Below are 22,396 nucleotides of genomic sequence, written 5' to 3'. Positions count from 1 at the left end.
ATATCTTGGTCAGAAAGTGCGGAAATAACTCCAAGAACTTCAATAAGTGCCTCTGGTTTACTCGCTACATGCTCTGGGTCAGCAGCTCCTGCTTCCACATCCTCTAAGTCTAAAAAATAAAATGTTTAACTTTGAAAAATAAAGTGTAGCAGCAGCTTGAGTTTCCCTTTTCTTTGTTAACTGTTTCATATCTTGATTAACAGTCTCAACAAATTTTATAAATGAATATCAACACATCTTTACAATTGAACAGTTTCTCTTTCTTTCCCTTTTATATCTTTCTACACACTTTCTGTTGTTCAGTGAGAGAATTGACCTCTGACCTCTCTCCCTTGTTGGGCAGTGAATCAATGGGTCAGGATCCGTGTTGGTCATCTTACTTTAAAAAAGTAATTAGTTACATTTACAAATTACTTATCCCAAAAGTAATTTGTAACTCAGTTACCACATTGTAAAATTAATTAGTTACTCAGCAAAGTAACTGTGATGTTATTTTTTATGGTCTATAATTACATTCTATAACATCTTCTATAACGTTAAAGATGTTTATAATCACTGAATAAAGAATAAAAACACTATATACAGTATTTTAGAACATTTGGTATTTATTTGAACTCAATAGATTGCAGCCGGCCATATGCATAGAAATAAAAATATATACAAAATAAATAAAATTCACACGTTACATAAACATTCTTGCCTTTAACTTCAGTAAGCGAGTAGTAGTGTTGGAACTTCCAGTTTGATATCGCTACCTTTGAATTTCCCTAGCTCGGCGCCATTGTCTCTGTCTTGGCATCTGCCCAACCAGCCGATCATCATCACCACGCTGCCCTCTGCTGGCAGCTGATGTGTGGCTGTCAGAAAGCCTGACACTGCTGCGCTTCACTCACACACATTGTAGGAACGCAAGTAACGCGCCACTTTACATTCTCAGTAACGGTAACGGCGTTACAACGATGGGAAAAGTAATTAATTAGATTACTCCGTTACTGAAAAAATAACGCCGTTAGTAACGCCGTTATACTTAAACGCCGTTACTCCCAACACTGGTCAGGACACTGGTTGAGTGATCATATTGGGATCTGAGCCTGCTTATTTTCTGTGACCTTGTTCAGACTTGAGTGGGTAGGTTTGATGAAAACTCTGAACATGAGACACATTGGTTATGTGCTCCCAGGGGGAAGAATGAATGTGAATGAATCTGTCCATTAAAAGCTCCATTTTCTATCCACTTTTCTCTTCTTAGAGAGCGCCATAAATCTTCTGTTGTCTCTCGCTCACTCATCTCTCTGTTTCCTCTCCATCTATCTGTGACTTCTCTTTCTGTCTGTCTCTCCTCTCTCATCGCTCTCATCTCTGTATTCAGTCGCGCTGTTTAAACAGATTTGATTGGATGATCTGCTAAACAAATACCGTAAAGACTAAAAAAGCTGTGCTGGTTAAAATAGAAATTTAGAATCCCTCAATAATGAATTGATTATAGGTCTGGGTCCGCATAGGACTGCGCCTGGGTCCGGACTTGGACCACGGTCCGCCTGTTAGTGACCATCGTCTCTATCCAGGCACTCTACTTCAGACCAAAGCAATGGATCAGACTAGATCAGCGTTAGCCCCCCCCCCACTGACTTTGATGGGCAGGTTTGACAGTTTTAAGTAATTCATGAAGCACTGCAACACAGGACCATGAAATAATTAATTAAATAGTGAAATAATTATATATATGTATTTTACATTAAATGAATCGGTATTTGAATGAATTAATGACACATTTAATATCACATTTATGTGTTTAATTTCAATTTTAATTAATTAATGACACATTTAAGTAATTATTTAATGGTGTATTTGTTTATTTAATTGTGGCACTTTTAGTCCTTCATAGTTGTTTGGTTACCTCAATGTTCTGTAGGTTTCACCTGGTCAGCTGGAAATGTTTGATTTCAATTTAACTGGATGGATTTAATGATATTAATCCAGAATAAACACATATAACCTGCAGTGTAATGATATTAATCCAGAATAAACACATATAAACTGCAGTGTAATGATATTAATCCAGAATAAACACATATAAACTGCAGTGTAATGATATTAATCCAGAATAAACACATATAACCTGCAGTGTAATGATATTAATCCAGAATAAACACATATAAACTGCAGTGTAATGATATTAATCCAGAATAAACACATATAAACTGCAGTGTAATGATATTAATCCAGAATAAACACATATAAACTGCACTGTGTAATGATATTAATCCAGAATAAACACATATAAACTGCAGTGTAGAGTGAACTGTGTCTGCTGGACTTTGTGCTGAACAGTCTGCCTGGTAACAGCTGACGAGCAGGTCATGTGATGTGTTCTCTGCTTTTTAGAGCCGCTCTCAGTCAGACTGTGTCAGTGTTTGTGAAGTGAACAGAGGAACATGGCTTCATCCTTTCTCAGCTTCTCCCTCCTCTTCATCATCAGCCTCTACACAGCAGGTAGGATCAATACACTGATCACTGATCAATATACACTGATTATACTTTATCAGCCTCTACACAGCAGGTAGGATCAATACACTGATCACTGATCAATACACACTGATTATACTTTATCAGCCTCTACACAGCAGGTAGGATCAATACACTGATCACTGATCAATACAGTGATCAGTTGTTACTGTAGTTTCACTCTGATTAACTTGATTCACTGTTTTTGTTCTACAGATGGATTTCTGGAATTTATAACAGCTCGCTGTGTGTTTAACTCCACTGATCTGAAGGACATCGAGTACATCAACTCGTACTATTTCAACAAGTTGGAGTACGCCAGGTTCAGCAGCAGTGTGGGAGAGTTTGTTGGTTACACTGAGTGGGGAGTGAAACAGGCTAAATACTGGAACAGTGATACTTCATAACTGGCTCAGATGAGAGGTGAGAAGGAGAGGTACTGCCTGAACAACGTTAACATTGACTACCCGAATGCTCTGGATAAATCAGGTGAGTTTGTGTTTGTGTAACATCAACAGCATCTTATTGATTAACTCTTTATATTGATCACTTCTTTATTGACTCTGCTAACAGGAAGTGATCACTGTCTCATTATATAATCAAATACTGTAAATATTGATCAGATATTACTTTATTGATTAAGGATTATAATATTGATCAGTACTATTAGTGACACTATATTACTTATTGATTAAGTATTATTGATCAGTGAACAATCACTCAGCTCTGTGTCTCCACCTGCTGGTTAAAGTCTGTTACTACAACTGTTGATTTAAAGAGAAATAAACCTTTATTGATTATATTCATTGATTATATTCATTGATTATATTCATTGATTTTATGTATCAGACCTTCTGTTCCATACTGATATCACTGATACTAATATTAATAATAATGACATTAACATTAATAATATTAATGATCCTAACGTCTGTGTTCCAGTTAAGCCCTATGTCAGACTGAGCTCGGTGGCGCCCCCTGCTGGTAAACATCCCTCCATGTTGGTCTGCAGCGTCTACGACTTCTTCCCCAAACACATCAGAGTGAGCTGGCTCAGAGACGGACAGGAAGTCACCTCTGATGTCACTTCCACTGATGAGCTGGCAGACGCTGATTGGTTCTACCAGATCCACTCTCACCTGGAGTACACGCCCAGGTCAGTACAGAACCAGAACCAGGTCCACTCTCACCTGGAGTACACGCCCAGGTCAGTACAGAACCAGAACCAGGTCCAGATCCACTCTCACCTGGAGTACACGCCCAGGTCAGTACAGAACCAGAACCAGAACCAGGTCCACTCAAACCTGGAGTACACGCCCAGGTCAGTACAGAACCAGAACCAGAACCAGGTCCACTCAAACCTGGAGTACACGCCCAGGTCAGTACAGGTCCACTCTCACCTGGAATACAGGCACAGGTCAGTACAGGACCAGAACCAGAACCAGGTCCACTCAAACCTGGAGTACACACCCAGGTCAGTACAGAACCAGAACCAGAACCAGGTCCACTCTCACCTAGAGTATACGCCCAGGTCAGTACAGGACCAGAACCAGGTTCAGATAGGTCCAGATCCACTCTCACCTGGAGTACACACCCAGGTCAGTACAGAACAAGAACCAGGTCCAGATCCACTCTCACCTGGAGTACTGTCTACCTGTCTCTGGAGTACACGCCCAGGTCAGTACAGAACCAGAACCAGGTCCAGATAGGTCCGGTCCACTCTCACCTGGAGTACACGCCCAGGTCAGTACAGGACCAGAATCAGGTTCAGATAGGTTCAGATCCACTCTCACCTGGAGTACACGCCCAGGCCAGTACCGGACCAGAACCAGGTTTAGATAGGTTCGGATCCACTCTAACCTGGAGTATACGCCCAGGTCAGTACCGGACCAGAACAAGGTTCATATAGGTCCAGATCCACTCTCACCTGGAGTACACGCCCAGGTCAGTACAGGACCAGGTTCAGGTCCGGTTAGGTCCAGGTTCAGGTCCAGACCCTCTGATTTGCTGTTTGTGTTGATTCAGGTCTGGAGAGAAGATCTCCTGTGTGGTGGAGCACGCCAGCCTGAGAGAACCTCTGGTTACTGACTGGGGTAAATACCTGTCTGTCTCTTTATCTGTCTACCTGTCTCTTTACCTGTCTTCCTGCTCACCTGTCTGTCTGCCTGTCTGTCCTCAGACCCCTCCATGCCTGAGTCTGAGAGAAACAAGATCGCCATCGGAGCCTCCGGACTGATCCTGGGTCTGATCTTGTCTCTGGCTGGATTCATCTACTACAAGAGGAAGGCCCGAGGTCAGACCAGTACCCAGACTGAAACCAGACCAGTACCCAGACCAGTACCCAGACTGAAACCAGAACAGTACCCAGACCAGGACCCAGACTGAAACCAGACCAGTACCCAGACCAGTACCCAGACTGAAACTAGAACAGTACCCAGACCAGCACCCAGACTGAAACCAGACCAGTACCCAGACCAGTTCAAGACTAAAACCCAACCAGTACCCAGACTGAAACCAGATCAGTACCCAACTATTAAACCAGTTTTAGTCCAGTCTCAGACCAGGTTTATCAGAGTCTCAGTCTGGTTTATCCTCATTAGTCCTTCAGAAACCGCTCAATGTGGTTGTCTCAGTGTACTTGTTTTGGATCAGTTTGGACCACCAGGGCCCTTTAGTCATCTTGTTCTTTAAACCAGAACCAGGAGTCTAATTCCCACTAACAGGCAGGATCCTGAACCCTGACCTCGTCTCAGACCAGTTCAGACTAGTTTAAATGACGTGGTGTCTGTATTTGTTCTTGACTTTGTTCTCTTCTTTAATCCAGGAAGGATTCTGGTTCCCAGTAACTGATCCTGGTCCTGGTCCTGTCCCTGGTCCTGTCCCTGGTCCTGTTCCTGTTCCTATCCCTACCCCTGTCCCTGGTCCTGGCCCTGGTCCTGTTCCTGTTCCTGTCCCTGTCCCTGGTCCTGGTCCTGCTTGCTGTGTTTGGAGCTCAGCAGACTGTCAGTGCTGCCACCTGCTGGACCATCTGAACACTGATTCTCTGATGATCTGGACTCTGATACTGAGCTGGTCTGAACCTGATCCAGGACAGTCCTGTTGGTTGTGGACCTTTATGAGGACGGTCCTGGATCAGGTTCAGTGTGGCTCTGGATCTGGACTCTGATGCTTTACTGTGTGAAATCAATATTCAGCTTTTTGAATCCAATATAATCTGGTGGTGTGAATGATTTTATTACCTGCAGTCAGAAACTCTCTGTGGATTATTGATCAGATATCAATCAACAGGAAGTGGAATGATCTATTGATTCTGTCTGAGAGCTCTGTCATTGATTATAAAGTTCATATTAAAGTTTTAAAGACGTTTGTGTTTAAAGTTCATGAAGGTTTAACGTCACCGACAACCATTCAACTCAACTTTATGTGTACGTTGGTTCTGAACAGAAGGGTTAGGGTCAGTGAGAGAAGCTGCAGGTTCATATGGAACCGACTCATTATTGATTACCCACAGCTCTTAATATCATAGGCCTTCATATATATTATTGATAAACACAATACAGAAATAATAATGGTCACAATGTTCAAATATTAACAGTATATAGTCCTACCTGTAGTATTTATTATTAAAATAATAACAGTATATAGTCCTACCTGTAGTATTTATTATTAAAATAATAACAGTAATATATAGTCCTACCTGTAGTATTCGTTATTAAAATAATAACAGTATATAGTCCTACCTGTAGTATTTTATTAATCCATTTTATTCTTTTATTAACTGATGACTGAACAGATCAGGAACCAGATTAATGAGTCCCTGCTGTTAGTCTGGGGCAGATTATCTGCATATAATAATAATATATTACCATAATAACAGACAGACTTAATGCAGAGTTATTAATGTTCATTATAGAGTCTGATCCAGCCTCTCAGTGGGGCCACAGCCGGTGTATTGTCCTCAGATTCAGTGTTTATCAATGAAGATCAATATTTCTATTATCCATCTGTTGAAACCAAACACTATATCTATATATAAACTATATATATATGTATATATAAACCCCTGAAACCTGCTCTCTCCTCAACCTTTTAAACACATCAGCAGGAACCTGTGAGCTTTGTCATCATTTCAAACCAAATTTGTTCTTTTGTTTGTTTTTATTTGAACTGTATGTGAAGAGGTAGAAAACTATCAATCTTGATCGAGATTTTCCTCTTCATGTGGAGGAAATGGGCTGCAGGCCAGCAGTTTAACCCCCTGGTCTGTTCCCTCCATACTGATAATACAGACACAGTCTCATTATCTGATCATAGTTTGTGGTGAAGCTGAAGGTTTTAATGACCATTGTTTCCTCCTGTGAGTGCAGACGTTGTGATCAGTTTAACAATGATTGTACCGACTGGTCCTCGGTCCCAGTGGACAGACAACCAGCATCATGTGAGTCCTTCAGAGGGTTTTAGTCTCAGTGTGGAGCTGAAGAGGAGCTGCAGCAGTCAGTGAGGGTGAGCTGTAATTACTGTACACTTTATTATCACTGAGACTCTGTTTACCCACTGATGGTGCACACACACTGTTCTACCTGTGAGACCCCCCACCAATAAAGTGATAAAGCACCAGTGTTGGACAGTAACTCATTACTAGTAATCAGATTACTTTCTACACTAACTAGTAGTGTAAGTAAGTACTAATACATCTCAGTAATAATATTACAGTTAACCAAAATAAATAGTTAGTAGTTCTTTAATCCAACAACCAATCACATCCTTGGATTCATGTTTGTAATCGTAGAGGAAAATACTTTTAACAAACAGAACTGGATTTTAATTTCTAAATTAAAAGTCTAAATTTGGGCAGAAAGGACACAATTATTCATTAATTTAGTAAAAGTAATATAACTAGTAGTATAACATATTAAGAGTAATAAGTAATGAGTAATAAATTACTTTTTCTGAGTAACTAGCCCAACACTGGCCACCACAAACCAGAGCAGCATCTAAAGAGAGTGATCAGTCCGACCAGCAGGAGGCACACGAGCAGTGGCGGTCCTTCCTACAGGCGACGTAGGCGCTTGCCGAGGGCGCCACCTAGTGAGGGGCGGCAAATATGTGGCGAGAAAAAAGTTATAATTAAAATGATAATGTGTATTTATTTGTTCAACAGTTTTTGCGATCCCTCTATCTACAACAACACGGTGACATAAAACATAAATTAAACTTCAGTAAAAGAAACGATTCTGACCTCTGACCTTTAGCTGTTACACGTCACGGTCACAACATGCTGCGCACACTGACGCACAGTCGGTCGGTCGGCTGTGTGTCGACGGGTTACTATGGTTACTGTGGTTACTATGGTTACTATGGTTACTGTGGTTACTATGGTTACTATGGTTACAGCTACAGTCCATGGAAAATGAAACGACCATCCGGGGTGCAGTTTGGAAAGTGCAGAAAAGAAGAGCAGGAGAAACGTACAGAAGAGAGAAAGGTTCATAATGTTGATTATATATTTATTTATTATATATTTATTTATTATATATTTATTTATTATATGTTTATTTATTATATGTTTATTTATTATATATTTATTTATTATATATTTATTTATTATATGTTTATTTATTATATATTTATTAAATATGTATTTATTATATATTTATTTATTATATATTTATTTATTATATGTTTATTTATTATGTTTATTTATTATATATTTATTATGTTTATTTATTATATGTTTATTTATTATATATGTATTTATTATATGTTTATTTATTATATATTTATTTATTATATGTTTATTTATTATATGTTTATTTATTATATATTTATTATATATGTATTTATTATATGTTTATTTATTATATGTTTATTTATTATATGTTTATTTATTATATGTTTATTTATTATATATTTATTTATTATGTTTATTTATTATGTTTATTTATTATATATTTATTATATATTTATTTATATATATATTTATTGATTATATATTTATTGATTATATGTTTATTTATTATGTTTATTTATTATATATTTATTTATTATATGTTTATTTATTACATATTTATTTATTATATATTTATTTATTATATATTTATTTATTATATATTTATTTTATATATATTTATTTATTATATGTTTATTTATTATATGTTTATTTATTATATATTTATTTATTATATATTTATTTATTATATGTTTATTTATTATATGTTTATTTATTATATATTTATTATTATTAACACGCAGTCATAATGAGACTGTCATAAGACTGGTTCAGACTGCTGGCCTGCATTGGCCTGGGTTGGCCTGCGTTGGCCTGCGTTGGCCTGGGTTGGCCTGGGTTGGCCTGCGTTGGCCTGCGTTGGCCTGGGTTGGCCTGGGTTGGCCTGCGTTGGCCTGGGTTGGCCTGGGTTGGCCTGGGTTGGCCTGGGTTGGCCTACCTACAGTATATAGCGTCAGCACTTTGTGTGCTCTGACATTAAACTGAGTGGATGTGAAGAGTCTATTATTTCTGTCCATATAGCAACATTAGATTAGATCCAGTTTGGATTAGTTTTAACTTTACTGTGAAGTTCAAGTCCCGTGAAATACAGTTTTACATCCAACCAGAGAGCAGACTCGTGCTGAGTGAGTCAGTGCCTCATGTGCAGAGGAGGATATCAACATGTGGACTTTATAGAGCGAGGTGATAAAGATGAGCGTATACACTGATGACCACAGATAAGTATCTATTATATATTATATAATGATATATACAGGTAGAGTATGTTTATGCAGAGAGCTGTGAGCAGATGGGACTGAGGCTGAGTCCTGTATCACTCACTCCTCCCTATATCGTCCACTGTGTGGGACTCTATGTAGAGACTAGGGATTAAAATGCTTAGCAACTGAATAATAATATGAGTTACTGATACACTGGTTTGTTATAATAATATATGATTTAATAAATATTTGGGACCACCTGCAGCTGAATCATCAGACCAGGAACCGCCATGAGCCTCAGTTCAAACTCCTGAAAACAACCTCAGATCCACCATGGCTCAAGATCAGTGGTGTGGCCACAATCAGTATCAACCTTGAGGTTGGTGTAGTGTAGTACTCGAGACCGGTCCAGACCATTTGTTGAGGTTCTTGGTCTTGTCTCGGTCTCGGACTGGGCGGACTCGGGTTTTTTTAACGAGACCGGTCAAGACCACCGTCAGTCTGCCGAACTACTGCGGTCAATCCAGCCGTGAGTTCGATCCCCGTGATCAAATCAGCCGCAGGTAAATTTAGAGTGTACAAGTATTCTCAGCATTACGGTAAATGCGGAGAAACAGGTATTCACTTCCGGTTTTCAAAATAAAGGTATTATGAACATTAAAATAAAATATGTTACATTAAAGTTTTCCATGCGCCCCTGATGAATAAAAAACACCTCATATCGAGTATCTTTACTGCACCAGTGTGGAGAAATGTCAAAATAAAAGTCCCATATTTATGCCTCCAGAAATTGCATATTTGACCATATTTGAGCTACTGTAAAAACATATTGCTCAATAATTCCTAACTATGGATGGTATATCTGACTTCTACACATCTAAGACTACAAGCATACTTGTTTCCTATAGCTTTCCTTAATTGCATGTCTTCCTTGTGTCCCCTCTCAGCAAGTATTTGAGGAAGAGACAGTAGGTACAATGCACTTTCAATGTAGCATACGTCATGCTTCTTGATAATAGACGTCCTCATTGGACATACTTGTGTTCTCTCACTATAAGCTCCTCCAGAAGAATCCTCTGTCCTCGTCTCAGTTACTGGAATATCTTCTGTGATGGCTAAAGGAAACCAATTGCCAGGTGACCAGGTGAAGAGGAGAGAGGAGGCAAACAACTGCAAGTCAGCATGTATAAAAACACCCACAGACACACAGACACATCAAAGAGACAAACAGGAAGAGACTGACACACAGGGGAAGGGTAAAGACAGGAGAACATTGAGAAATGCATCCTTATGGTCATGGCTGCAACACATGACAATGGCAATACAGAATTTTATTTTAAGGAATAATAAAACTTTGATAATTTGGTTGAATCCTGCTTAAGGGATGATTTCTGAATTTGGTGTTTTGCAGTTAAAGGTAATTATTTCCCCTTTTACAGATTCAGTGTGACAGCTGTTGCAGGTGGTTCCACGTACAGTGCCTGCAAATGGACACAGCAGAGCTGCAAAATACCAAGCATATGGACTGGAGTTTCATTTTGTGACAAAAGTAAACAAATTAGGATTGTGTAGAACTTTGAGTTTAGTGTTTAATTTTGGATGACTTTATCATCACTTTCTTATAACATGTTATTAAACATTTGTGTGAAATTTTGTCATGATTACTGCATCATTCTTGAAGTATAATGAAAAAGCTTCACCCATAGCCAAGAATTATTGAGCAAAGTGTTTTTACAGTCGCTCAAATATGGTCAAATATGCAATCTGCAGGTATAAATATGGGACTTTTATTGTTGAATTTCTCCACATTTCTGCAGTAAAAATGTTTGATATTAAGTATGGTTGTAGTCTCATATGTGTAGAAGTCAAATATACCATCCATAGCCAGCAAATATTGAAGAATGTTTTTACAGTAGCTCAAATATGGTCAAATATGTCACTTGGAGGTACAAATATGGACTTTTGTTCTTAAATTTCTCCAAATTGCTGCAGTAAAAATGCTTGATATTAAGCATGCTTGTAGACTTACATGTGCATAACTCAGACATACCATCCTTAGCCAGGAAATATTAAGGAATAATATTTTACAGTAGCTCAAAAATATGAAAATATGCCACTTGGAGGTACAAATATGGACTTTTGTTCTTACATTTCTCCAAATTGCTGCAGTAAAAATGCTTGATGTTGAGTATACGTGTAGTCTTAGATGTGTAGAAGTCAGATATACCATCCATAGTTAGGAAACACTGAGCAATATGTTTTTACAGTAGCTCAAATATGGTCAAATATGCAATCTCTGGAGGCATAAATATGGGACTTTTATTTTGACATTTCTCCACACAGGCGCAGTAAAGATACTCGATATGAGGTGTTTTTTATTCATCAGGGGCGCATGAAACACTTTAATGTAACATATTTTATTTTAATGTTCATAATACCTTTATTTTGAAAACCGGAAGTGAATACGCTGTTTCTCCGCATTTACCGTAATGCTGAGAATACTTGTACACTCTAAATTTACGTGCGGCTGATTTGACCACGGAGATCGGACTCACGGCTGGATTGACCGCAGTGCCGAACTGTCCGGCTCAGTGATTGCCGATGGTCGGGACCAAAGGCTCGGTTCGGTTCGTGCTTTATTTTGAAATAAACAATCCGTAGTGCGGCTCATTGTCTGTCTCACTGAAACTCACACACACTGAGCAGCAACGTTGGACACAAACACACCCCCTCCTCTCTTTATGTGAGGCTCTCTGTCACAGCACTGCAGGTGTAATGGAGTTAATGATCCCTCTTGCCATCACTCGGCACAGAATGTCCTTATTTTACTATATCAGCTGTTTAATATTGTTTATAATTAGTCCTAATGAGTATCCACTGGGACTGTGTGTTACATGAGCGCCCTCTGCTGGGGCCCCTGCAGACCTGAGCGGTGCAACCCGTGTATCGTTACTGTCTCCGTGGTAAGTTATGTGTAAATAAGCTCCGCTAAAAATACTATAAAATAAGTTCGTTTTTCTTGATGAAAGTAATATTTTTCCATTTAACATGTTTGAGAGAATCTTCAGAATTATTGTAAAACCTTTCTGTGATCATATTACTATGTTTTTGAGTCATTAAGGCTCATCATGTTGTGTGTTTTGCTAGTTTAAATGTAAGTTCTGATCTCCGTGGTATAGACTGTTTAACAGTTAGCTCAGTTAATGGTTTCTATGTTTCAGCAATGTTGGAGCTTATTACTAGAAGAGTGGCTGTGAGAGACCGTATGTGCTTCTGTTGTTATCAGGTACACATTTCAATTTATTCATATGATGCATCTTGACCAGTCTGCACTATGCTGTCCAACAGCCCAAGAGGAAAGGTGGAGCAGAGAGGGAGAGGCTTAAAGCTAAAAGCACTGACCACAGATCAGTGAAGTGCTGTAAAATAACTGATGTTTGTCAGTGAGGGAGCAGTCAGACATTGAACACTAGTGGAGACAACAGACACACAACCAGAGCCTATCCAGCTCTATGAGGAGGGTAGATCCACTTTGTGGAAGCTGATGGGATAAACTGACTTAATAAAACTAATGTTTTAAGTTGTAACAAAGAATATTGCAGTTTTAGAATTAGTTTTATAATTTAATAATATATGTTGGGGGCTCCTGGTGAGCTCAGTGAGTAGAGCTGGTGACCCATGTACTGAGGCTGAGTCCTTGCTGCAGCGGCCCAGGGTTCGAATCCGACCTGCGGCCCTCTGCTGTCTGTCATCCTCTCTCTCTGTCCCCCTTTCCTGTCTGTCTACAGCTATCTCTATCATAAAGGCAATAAAAGCCCCATAAATTACTTTAAAATAATAATATTATTATATATTGTATGTAGAGTTGTAACGAAAGTAATTCCCCCAGGGATTATTAAAGTATTTCTGATTGTGATTCTCATTGTGACGACAGTGGTGGACAGCAGCAGTGAAGAGTTCATCAGGAACATCATTTCAGTTCTGTGATTAGAGTACAGGTTGTTGCAGAAACTTTTATTTTGTAGTAAAGAAACAGAGAGTGTGTGTGTGTGTGCATGTGGAGCCTTTGCTTTATTATCTTACACTCTAACGTCAGCAGGCTCCCAACCTCACAGACACAGACAGAAACACAGACAGAAACACAGACTGATTCACAGACAGAAACAGGCTCCCAACCTCACTCACTCTTGGTGTTTGGCATTAATCGGGTGGTGGTGGCCTGGGATGGGATCAAACTCCCGGCCACACAGAATGACACCTTATTAAACAGTTCATATTATTATAATGCTCTACTGGTAATATTTACAGTTATTGATCTCTTTCAGTCCCTCTACCTACAATAAAGGTCTGTCTGTCCACAGGGAGAGACACTGTGTGTCTGTCTGTCCACAGGGAGAGACACTGTGTGTCTGTCTGTCCACAGGGAGAGACACAGTGTCTCTGTCTGTCCACAGGGAGAGACACTGTGTCTCTGTCTGCTCATGGTTCGTTATAGAAGGACTCCCAGAGAGTCTGTTACCTCTGTGTTATATCTGAGGATGGAGGAGCTTTACTGGGGGGGTTGAAGGTGACACACAGACAGAAACACAGACAGAAACACAGACTGATTCACAGACAGAAACACAGACAGAAACACAGACAGAATCTTTATTAAACCTGGAACTGTACATTGGTGTTTTTAAAGATTTATAACTTATAGGAACCGATGAGTTTGGAGCCACAGACAGAAAGTCGTCCTTATATAAAGTTAGATAACTGATAGCTGTTCATACAATGAGCCGTCCAGGGGAGCGTGGGTAAACTGATGAGGTGATCCTCTCTTTCCTCTGTTATAAACTCTGACATTTTGACCATTGAAGACTCGGTGAAACAGCTGAGAGATTACGAGTTGCTTCAGTGAGCTTAATATGAGACCTTCTATCAGCAGACTGACCTGAGTGCAGGTGACCTGACAGGATCCTCTGGAGTCCAGAAGCTGTCAGTCACTGTTTGTGTTCAGTCGGGTCAGCAGAGCGAGTCATCCTCCAGGTTCCTCAGAGGGAACGTCTCTGGCCTCAGAGATCCTCCGTCGCTTCAGACAGCTGCAGATGGATCACACCTGGACGGAGTCGCTGTACGCCACGCTGCAGTTCCCCGACAGGTAGGTAGAGGGAGCAGAGCTCATTCCAGAGGTTGGACAGTGATGATGGAGAGCACACTGTCTGTCTGTCTGTCTGTCTGTCTGTCTGTCTGCAGGTCTCAGAGGAGCTCTCTGTGGTTGGTGGACTCTGCAGGACTGATCTCTTAACAGATTCCCCTGAACCCGTCTGACTACTGTCCGTACAGTGCCACAGGAAGTACCACGGTGAGACAGACAGACAGGATGGGTTTGTCACCATGGTAACCACCATACAATCTTTACCTGTCTCTCTCTCTCTGCAGGGGGGCGTGGTCTATGCCAACTACGGCCGTCCGGAGGATTTTAAATGGCTGAAGAGCGTGGGCGTGTCTGTGGTTGGCTGTGTGGTGGTGATGCGTGTCGGGGGCGGGGTCAGTTTTGCTGAGAAGGTCTGGTTGGCTGAGAGGAACGGTGGGGGCGGAGCTTTGATCTACTCTGACTGAACATGCACACCGCCGTGTCCGAACATGTAGCACACACACACACACACACACACACACACACACACACACACGTTCCATGTCTCGCTGTTCCTGACCAATCACAATCTCCGTCTGTGTCGTCCAATCACAGGTCCACCTGGGGTCAGGTGACCCTTTCACCCCCGGCTTTCCCTCTTTCAATCACACTCAGTTCCTGTCCATCCAGTCCTCGGGCCTGCCCCCTCATCCCAGCCCTCCCAATCAGTGCCACTGTGGCCACCAAGCTGCTCAGGTGAGCCCCGCCCCTCAGGTTACCTGCCCAGGTGTTCTTGTGACCTCACTGTGTTTCTCTGTGTTTCAGCCAGCTGTCAGGTCCGTCCTGTCCTCCGTCATGGCGGGGTCGGCTGCCGTATGTAGGCTGCGTGGTCGGCCCGGAGTTCAGCTCCGGCCGCAGAGTCAAGATGTCGGTCCACAATGTGATGACGCCGGTCCTGCTCAACAACATCTTCTCCTCACTGGAGGGCCGGGTCGAGCCAGGTACTCACTGACTGGAGAGAGAGATTCACACTTTGTATGAGTGGATCAATAAAAACCACTTCATCTCTCCGTCAGACCAGTACATCATACTGGGAGCTCAGAGGGACTCGTTGAGTCCAGGAGCTGTGAAGTCTGGAGTTGGAACAGCAATCCTCCTGGAGCTGGCTCGAACGTTCTCAGCCATGGTGAAGAACGGTAAGACTCACCTGGATATACATATACACAGTATATATACTGTATATTTACTGTATATGTACTGTTTATATATGTAAACTATGGTTGGAATGATGTCAGTAGTTTTGTCAGTGTTAGTATGTGAGGCAGTAACAGTTTGATGTTCGTCAGCTGGGATGCTGGAGAGTTTGGGAACGTTGGCGCTACTGAATGGTTGGAGGTTCGTCCAATCAGAGAGCATGTTACACACCACACAGGAGGAAGAATTTAACTAATGAATATTAGAACATCTCCTGCCACCCTTATGCAGATGACACACAACTCTACATAAAAGTTTCACCACATTACTACAGTCCCTTAGACTGGACAAAAAAGACCTGTATCCACAAAGACCCAATGGTATACAAGTTTATGGATCTGTATCCAGATCTGTATATTATATTACATTATATTATATTATATTATATTATATTATATCATATTAAAACAAAATATCTAATCTTCTGCATACTGTCCATATCTCATACATATAAAGTAGTGGATGTGCCTGAATGTTTTACAACTCACCTTGAATCCATGACATTAAAAACTTTTACTATTTTTTTTTTACTATTGATTCAATTTCGAAAATCAAATCAAAATCAGCTCACCACCTCCCTAAAAACATAGCTAGAAAGACCTTGTGGTTGCCATAGTAATGCAGTAACCTTTGACCTCTGTTTGCCAGGGTTACCTGTCCATGCTCCACCTGAAGGCTGTAGCTTACTTCAGTCTGGACCAGGCTATCATGGGTAACACAGCTCTCAGCCAATCACAGGAGACCTTCTGTAATGGACCAAATAAACAGCTGTCTGTCTGTCTGTCTGTCTGTCTGTCTGTCTGCAGGTGATGATGTCCTGTCGGCCTACACCAGTCCTCTGCTGGTCGACCTGCTGGACGCTGCTGTCAGACAGGTGAACATGTTACTGATGTGTGTGAATATATATGTTAATATATTTCAGTCTGTGGTACTGAGCGCCCTCTTATCAAGTACCGCCCCCTCTGGTGAGCAAACAAGGTCTGAACCTCAGTATTATTTCTGAGGCGTGTACAGTTAAAGTCGTGACTTACTGTAAAATAACGTTGCTTTGAGCTTTGATACGTATTTCCAAACTCTCACTGCCATGTTCAGTCTTTGTCCTCAGTATTATGTTTTTGTTATTTTCACTTTACGATTATAATTTAATGGCAAAAAAATTATAAAACTCACATCGCAACATTAGAAAAGCTGCCATGAAACAATGCACTTTAGGCCACAACGATCCTAAAAAAAGCTGCGTCTTAAAAAACAAAAATTAATGTAATGATCAATGAAAAAAGAACACCTTTAGATATTTCTACTCAGTGCTTTACTAATGTTCAAGAGTTCAAATATCTTTATATATAATAATATCATATATAAGCAAATATTAATATATGTGATTGTGATAAATCAGCAGATATTTATATGGATGGATGTGATTTCATATGAAGTCTTCTGCTGTTGTTTGATTGATGTTTTAATGTGTGTGTGTGTGTGTGTGTGTGTGTGTGTGTGAGGTTGAACATCCTAAACAGCCAGGCAGAGAGAGAGGGAGACAGCGTTCATTCTTACTGTCTGATTCCACACAGCGTTCATTCTTACTGTCTGATTCCACACAGCGTTCATTCTGTCTGATTCCACACAGCGTTCATTCTTACTGTCTGATTCCACACAGCGTTCATTCTTACTGTCTGATTCCACACAGCGTTCATTCTTACTGTCTGATTCCACACAGCGTTCATTCTCACTGTCTGATTCCACACAGCGTTCATTCTTACTGTCTGATTCCACACAGCGGTCATTCTTACTGTCTGATTCCACACAGCGGTCATTCTTACTGTCTGATTCCACACAGCGGTCATTCTGTCTGATTCCACACAGCGGTCATTCTGTCTGATTCCACACAGCGTTCATTCTGTCTGATTCCACACAGCGTTCATTCTTACTGTCTGATTCCACACAGCGTTCATTCTTACTGTCTGATTCCACACAGCGGTCATTCTTACTGTCTGATTCCACACAGCGTTCATTCTGACTGTCTGATTCCACACAGCGTTCATTCTTACTGTCTGATTCCACACAGCGTTCATTCTTACTGTCTGATTCCACACAGCGTTCATTCTTACTGTCTGATTCCACACAGCGGTCATTCTTACTGTCTGATTCCACACAGCGTTCATTCTGTCTGATTCCACACAGCGTTCATTCTCACTGTCTGATTCCACACAGCGTTCATTCTTACTGTCTGATTCCACACAGCGGTCATTCTTACTGTCTGATTCCACACAGCGGTCATTCTTACTGTCTGATTCCACACAGCGTTTAATCTTACTGTCTGATTCCACACAGCGTTCATTCTTACTGTCTGATTCCACACAGCGTTCATTCTTACTGTCTGATTCCACACAGCGTTCATTCTTACTGTCTGATTCCACACAGCGTTCATTCTTACTGTCTGATTCCACACAGTGGTCATTCTGTCTGATTCCACACAGCGTTCATTCTTACTGTCTGATTCCACACAGCGGTCATTCTTACTGTCTGATTCCACACAGCGGTCATTCTTACTGTCTGATTCCACAGCGTTCATTCTTACTGTCTGATTCCACACAGCGGTCATTCTTACTGTCTGATTCCACACAGCGTCCATTCTTACTGTCTGATTCCACACAGCGTTCATTCTCACTGTCTGATTCCACACAGCGTTCATTCTAACTGTCTGATTCCACACAGCGTTCATTCTTACTGTCTGATTCCACACAGCGTTCATTCTGTCTGATTCCACACAGCGTTCATTCTTACTGTCTGATTCCACACAGCGGTCATTCTTACTGTCTGATTCCACACAGCGGTCATTCTTACTGTCTGATTCCACACAGCGGTCATTCTTACTGTCTGATTCCTCACAGCGTTCATTCTTACTGTCTGATTCCACACAGCGTTCATTCTTACTGTCTGATTCCACACAGCGTTCATTCTTACTGTCTGATTCCACACAGCGTTCATTCTGTCTGATTCCTCACAGCGGTCATTCTTACTGTCTGATTCCACACAGCGGTCATTCTTACTGTCTGATTCCACACAGCGTTCATTATTACTGTCTGATTCCACACAGCGTTCATTCTTACTGTCTGATTCCACACAGCGTTCATTCTTACTGTCTGATTCCACACAGCGTTCATTCTTACTGTCTGATTCCACACAGCGTTCATTATTACTGTCTGATTCCACACAGCGTTCATTCTTACTGTCTGATTCCACACAGCGTTCATTCTTACTGTCTGATTCCACACAGCGTTCATTCTTACTGTCTGATTCCACACAGCGTTCATTCTTACTGTCTGATTCCTCACAGCGTTCATTCTTACTGTCTGATTCCACACAGCGGTCATTCTTACTGTCTGATTCCACACAGCGTTCATTCTGACTGTCTGATTCCACACAGCGTTCATTCTTACTGTCTGATTCCACACAGCGTTCATTCTGTCTGATTCCACACAGTGTTCATTCTTACTGTCTGATTCCACACAGCGGTCATTCTTACTGTCTGATTCCACACAGCGGTCATTCTTACTGTCTGATTCCACACAGCGTTCATTCTGTCTGATTCCACACAGCGTTCATTCTCACTGTCTGATTCCACACAGCGTTCATTCTTACTGTCTGATTCCACACAGCGGTCATTCTTACTGTCTGATTCCACACAGCGGTCATTCTTACTGTCTGATTCCACACAGCGTTTAATCTTACTGTCTGATTCCACACAGCGTTCATTCTTACTGTCTGATTCCACACAGCGTTCATTCTTACTGTCTGATTCCACAGCGTTCATTCTGTCTGATTCCACACAGCGTTCATTCTTACTGTCTGATTCCACACAGCGTTCATTCTTACTGTCTGATTCCACACAGCGTTCATTCTTACTGTCTGATTCCACACAGCGTTCATTCTGTCTGATTCCTCACAGCGGTCATTCTTACTGTCTGATTCCACACAGCGTTCATTATTACTGTCTGATTCCACACAGCGTTCATTATTACTGTCTGATTCCACACAGCGTTCATTCTTACTGTCTGATTCCACACAGCGTTCATTCTTACTGTCTGATTCCACACAGCGTTCATTCTTACTGTCTGATTCCACACAGCGTTCATTATTACTGTCTGATTCCACACAGCGTTCATTCTTACTGTCTGATTCCACACAGCGTTCATTCTTACTGTCTGATTCCACACAGCGTTCATTCTTACTGTCTGATTCCTCACAGCGTTCATTCTTACTATCTGATTCCACACAGCGTTCATTCTTACTGTCTGATTCCACACAGCGTTCATTCTTACTGTCTGATTCCACAGCGTTCATTCTTACTGTCTGATTCCACACAGCGTTCATTCTTACTGTCTGATTCCACACAGCGTTCATTCTTACTGTCTGATTCCACACGGCGTTCATTCTGTCTGATTCCACACGGCGTTCATTCTTACTGTCTGATTCCACACAGCGTTCATTCTTACTGTCTGATTCCACACAGCGTTCATTCTGACTGTCTGATTCCACACAGCGTTCATTCTTACTGTCTGATTCCACACAGTGGTCATTCTGTCTGATTCCACACAGCGTTCATTCTTACTGTCTGATTCCACACAGCGTCCATTCTTACTGTCTGATTCCACACAGCGTTCATTCTTACTGTCTGATTCCACACAGCGTTCATTCTTACTGTCTGATTCCACACAACGTTCATTCTTACTGTCTGATTCCACAGCGTTCATTCTTACTGTCTGATTCCACACAGCGTTCATTCTTACTGTCTGATTCCACACAGCGTTCATTCTTACTGTCTGATTCCACACGGCGTTCATTCTGTCTGATTCCACACAGCGTTCATTCTTACTGTCTGATTCCACACAGCGTTCATTCTTACTATCTGATTCCACACAGCGTTCATTCTGACTGTCTGATTCCACACAGCGTTCATTCTTACTGTCTGATTCCACACAGTGGTCATTCTGTCTGATTCCACACAGCGTTCATTCTTACTGTCTGATTCCACACAGCGGTCATTCTTACTGTCTGATTCCACACAGCGTTCATTCTTACTGTCTGATTCCACAGCGGTCATTCTTACTGTCTGATTCCACACAGCGTTCATTCTTACTGTCTGATTCCACACAGCGTCCATTCTTACTGTCTGATTCCACACAGCGTTCATTCTGTCTGATTCCACACAGCGTTCATTCTTACTGTCTGATTCCACACAGCGGTCATTCTTACTGTCTGATTCCACACAGCGTTCATTCTTACTGTCTGATTCCACACAGCGTTCATTCTTACTGTCTGATTCCACAGCGTTCATTCTTACTGTCTGATTCCACACAGCGTTCATTCTTACTGTCTGATTCCACACAGCGTTCATTCTTACTGTCTGATTCCACAGCGTTCATTCTTACTGTCTGATTCCACACAGCGTTCATTCTTACTGTCTGATTCCACACAGCGGTCATTCTTACTGTCTGATTCCACACAGCGTTCATTCTTACTGTCTGATTCCACACAGCGGTCATTCTGTCTGATTCCACACAGCGTTCATTCTGTCTGATTCCACACAGCGTTCATTCTTACTGTCTGATTCCACACAGCGTTCATTCTTACTGTCTGATTCCACACAGCGTTCATTCTTACTGTCTGATTCCACACAGCGTTCATTCTTACTGTCTGATTCCACACAGCGTTCATTCTGACTGTCTGATTCCACACAGCGTTCATTCTTACTGTCTGATTCCACACAGCGTTCATTCTTACTGTCTGATTCCACACAGCGTTCATTCTGTCTGATTCCACACAGCGTTCATTCTTACTGTCTGATTCCACACAGCGTTCATTCTTACTGTCTGATTCCACACAGCGTTCATTCTTACTGTCTGATTCCACACAGCGTTCATTCTGACTGTCTGATTCCACACAGCGTTCATTCTGACTGTCTGATTCCACACAGCGTTCATTCTGTCTGATTCCACACAGTGTTCATTCTTACTGTCTGATTCCACACAGCGGTCATTCTTACTGTCTGATTCCACACAGCGGTCATTCTTACTGTCTGATTCCACACAGCGTTCATTCTGTCTGATTCCACACAGCGTTCATTCTCACTGTCTGATTCCACACAGCGTTCATTCTTACTGTCTGATTCCACACAGCGGTCATTCTTACTGTCTGATTCCACACAGCGGTCATTCTTACTGTCTGATTCCACACAGCGTTTAATCTTACTGTCTGATTCCACACAGCGTTCATTCTTACTGTCTGATTCCACACAGCGTTCATTCTTACTGTCTGATTCCACAGCGTTCATTCTGTCTGATTCCACACAGCGTTCATTCTTACTGTCTGATTCCACACAGCGTTCATTCTTACTGTCTGATTCCACACAGCGTTCATTCTTACTGTCTGATTCCACACAGCGTTCATTCTGTCTGATTCCTCACAGCGGTCATTCTTACTGTCTGATTCCACACAGCGTTCATTATTACTGTCTGATTCCACACAGCGTTCATTATTACTGTCTGATTCCACACAGCGTTCATTCTTACTGTCTGATTCCACACAGCGTTCATTCTTACTGTCTGATTCCACACAGCGTTCATTCTTACTGTCTGATTCCACACAGCGTTCATTATTACTGTCTGATTCCACACAGCGTTCATTCTTACTGTCTGATTCCACACAGCGTTCATTCTTACTGTCTGATTCCACACAGCGTTCATTCTTACTGTCTGATTCCTCACAGCGTTCATTCTTACTATCTGATTCCACACAGCGTTCATTCTTACT

General features: G+C 41.3%; 1 protein-coding gene, 2 long non-coding RNA genes and 1 pseudogene across 4 annotated transcripts; 2 read left to right on the top strand and 2 right to left on the bottom strand.

Moving 5' to 3' along the window:
* The first annotated feature begins 2,801 nt into the window (after positions 1–2,801).
* LOC127359807 (boLa class II histocompatibility antigen, DQB*0101 beta chain) lies at positions 2,802–4,971 on the top strand. The gene is made up of 7 exons (XM_051393947.1): positions 2,802–2,994; positions 3,448–3,893; positions 3,933–3,979; positions 4,183–4,248; positions 4,531–4,598; positions 4,685–4,830; positions 4,879–4,971. Exons 1-7 carry the CDS (start codon positions 2,922–2,924, stop codon positions 4,888–4,890), a joined length of 858 nt encoding a protein of 285 aa, XP_051249907.1. The 5' UTR covers positions 2,802–2,921; the 3' UTR covers positions 4,891–4,971.
* On the bottom strand, positions 3,720–4,460 carry LOC127359815 (uncharacterized). 2 transcript variants are annotated; one of them, XR_007882964.1, is made up of 3 exons: positions 4,366–4,460; positions 3,963–4,231; positions 3,720–3,866 (listed from the first exon to the last, which is right to left on the bottom strand). It is a non-coding gene; the product is annotated as an uncharacterized LOC127359815 (long non-coding RNA). The 2 variants fall into 2 exon arrangements; XR_007882965.1 differs by having other exon boundaries at positions 3,720–3,809.
* LOC127359816 (uncharacterized) lies at positions 4,698–5,324 on the bottom strand. The gene is made up of 2 exons (XR_007882966.1): positions 4,975–5,324; positions 4,698–4,927 (listed from the first exon to the last, which is right to left on the bottom strand). It is a non-coding gene; the product is annotated as an uncharacterized LOC127359816 (long non-coding RNA).
* Positions 5,325–11,737: 6,413 nt separating this feature from the next.
* LOC127359802 (transferrin receptor protein 2-like) overlaps positions 11,738–22,396 on the top strand; it is a 30,643-nt pseudogene continuing 19,984 nt past the window's right edge.

This window comes from Dicentrarchus labrax, unplaced genomic scaffold (assembly GCF_905237075.1).
Source record: "Dicentrarchus labrax unplaced genomic scaffold, dlabrax2021, whole genome shotgun sequence".
NCBI lineage: Eukaryota > Metazoa > Chordata > Actinopteri > Moronidae > Dicentrarchus > Dicentrarchus labrax.
Note: the sequence above shows the minus strand (reverse complement) of the source record. Positions and strands in the feature narration are given on the sequence as shown.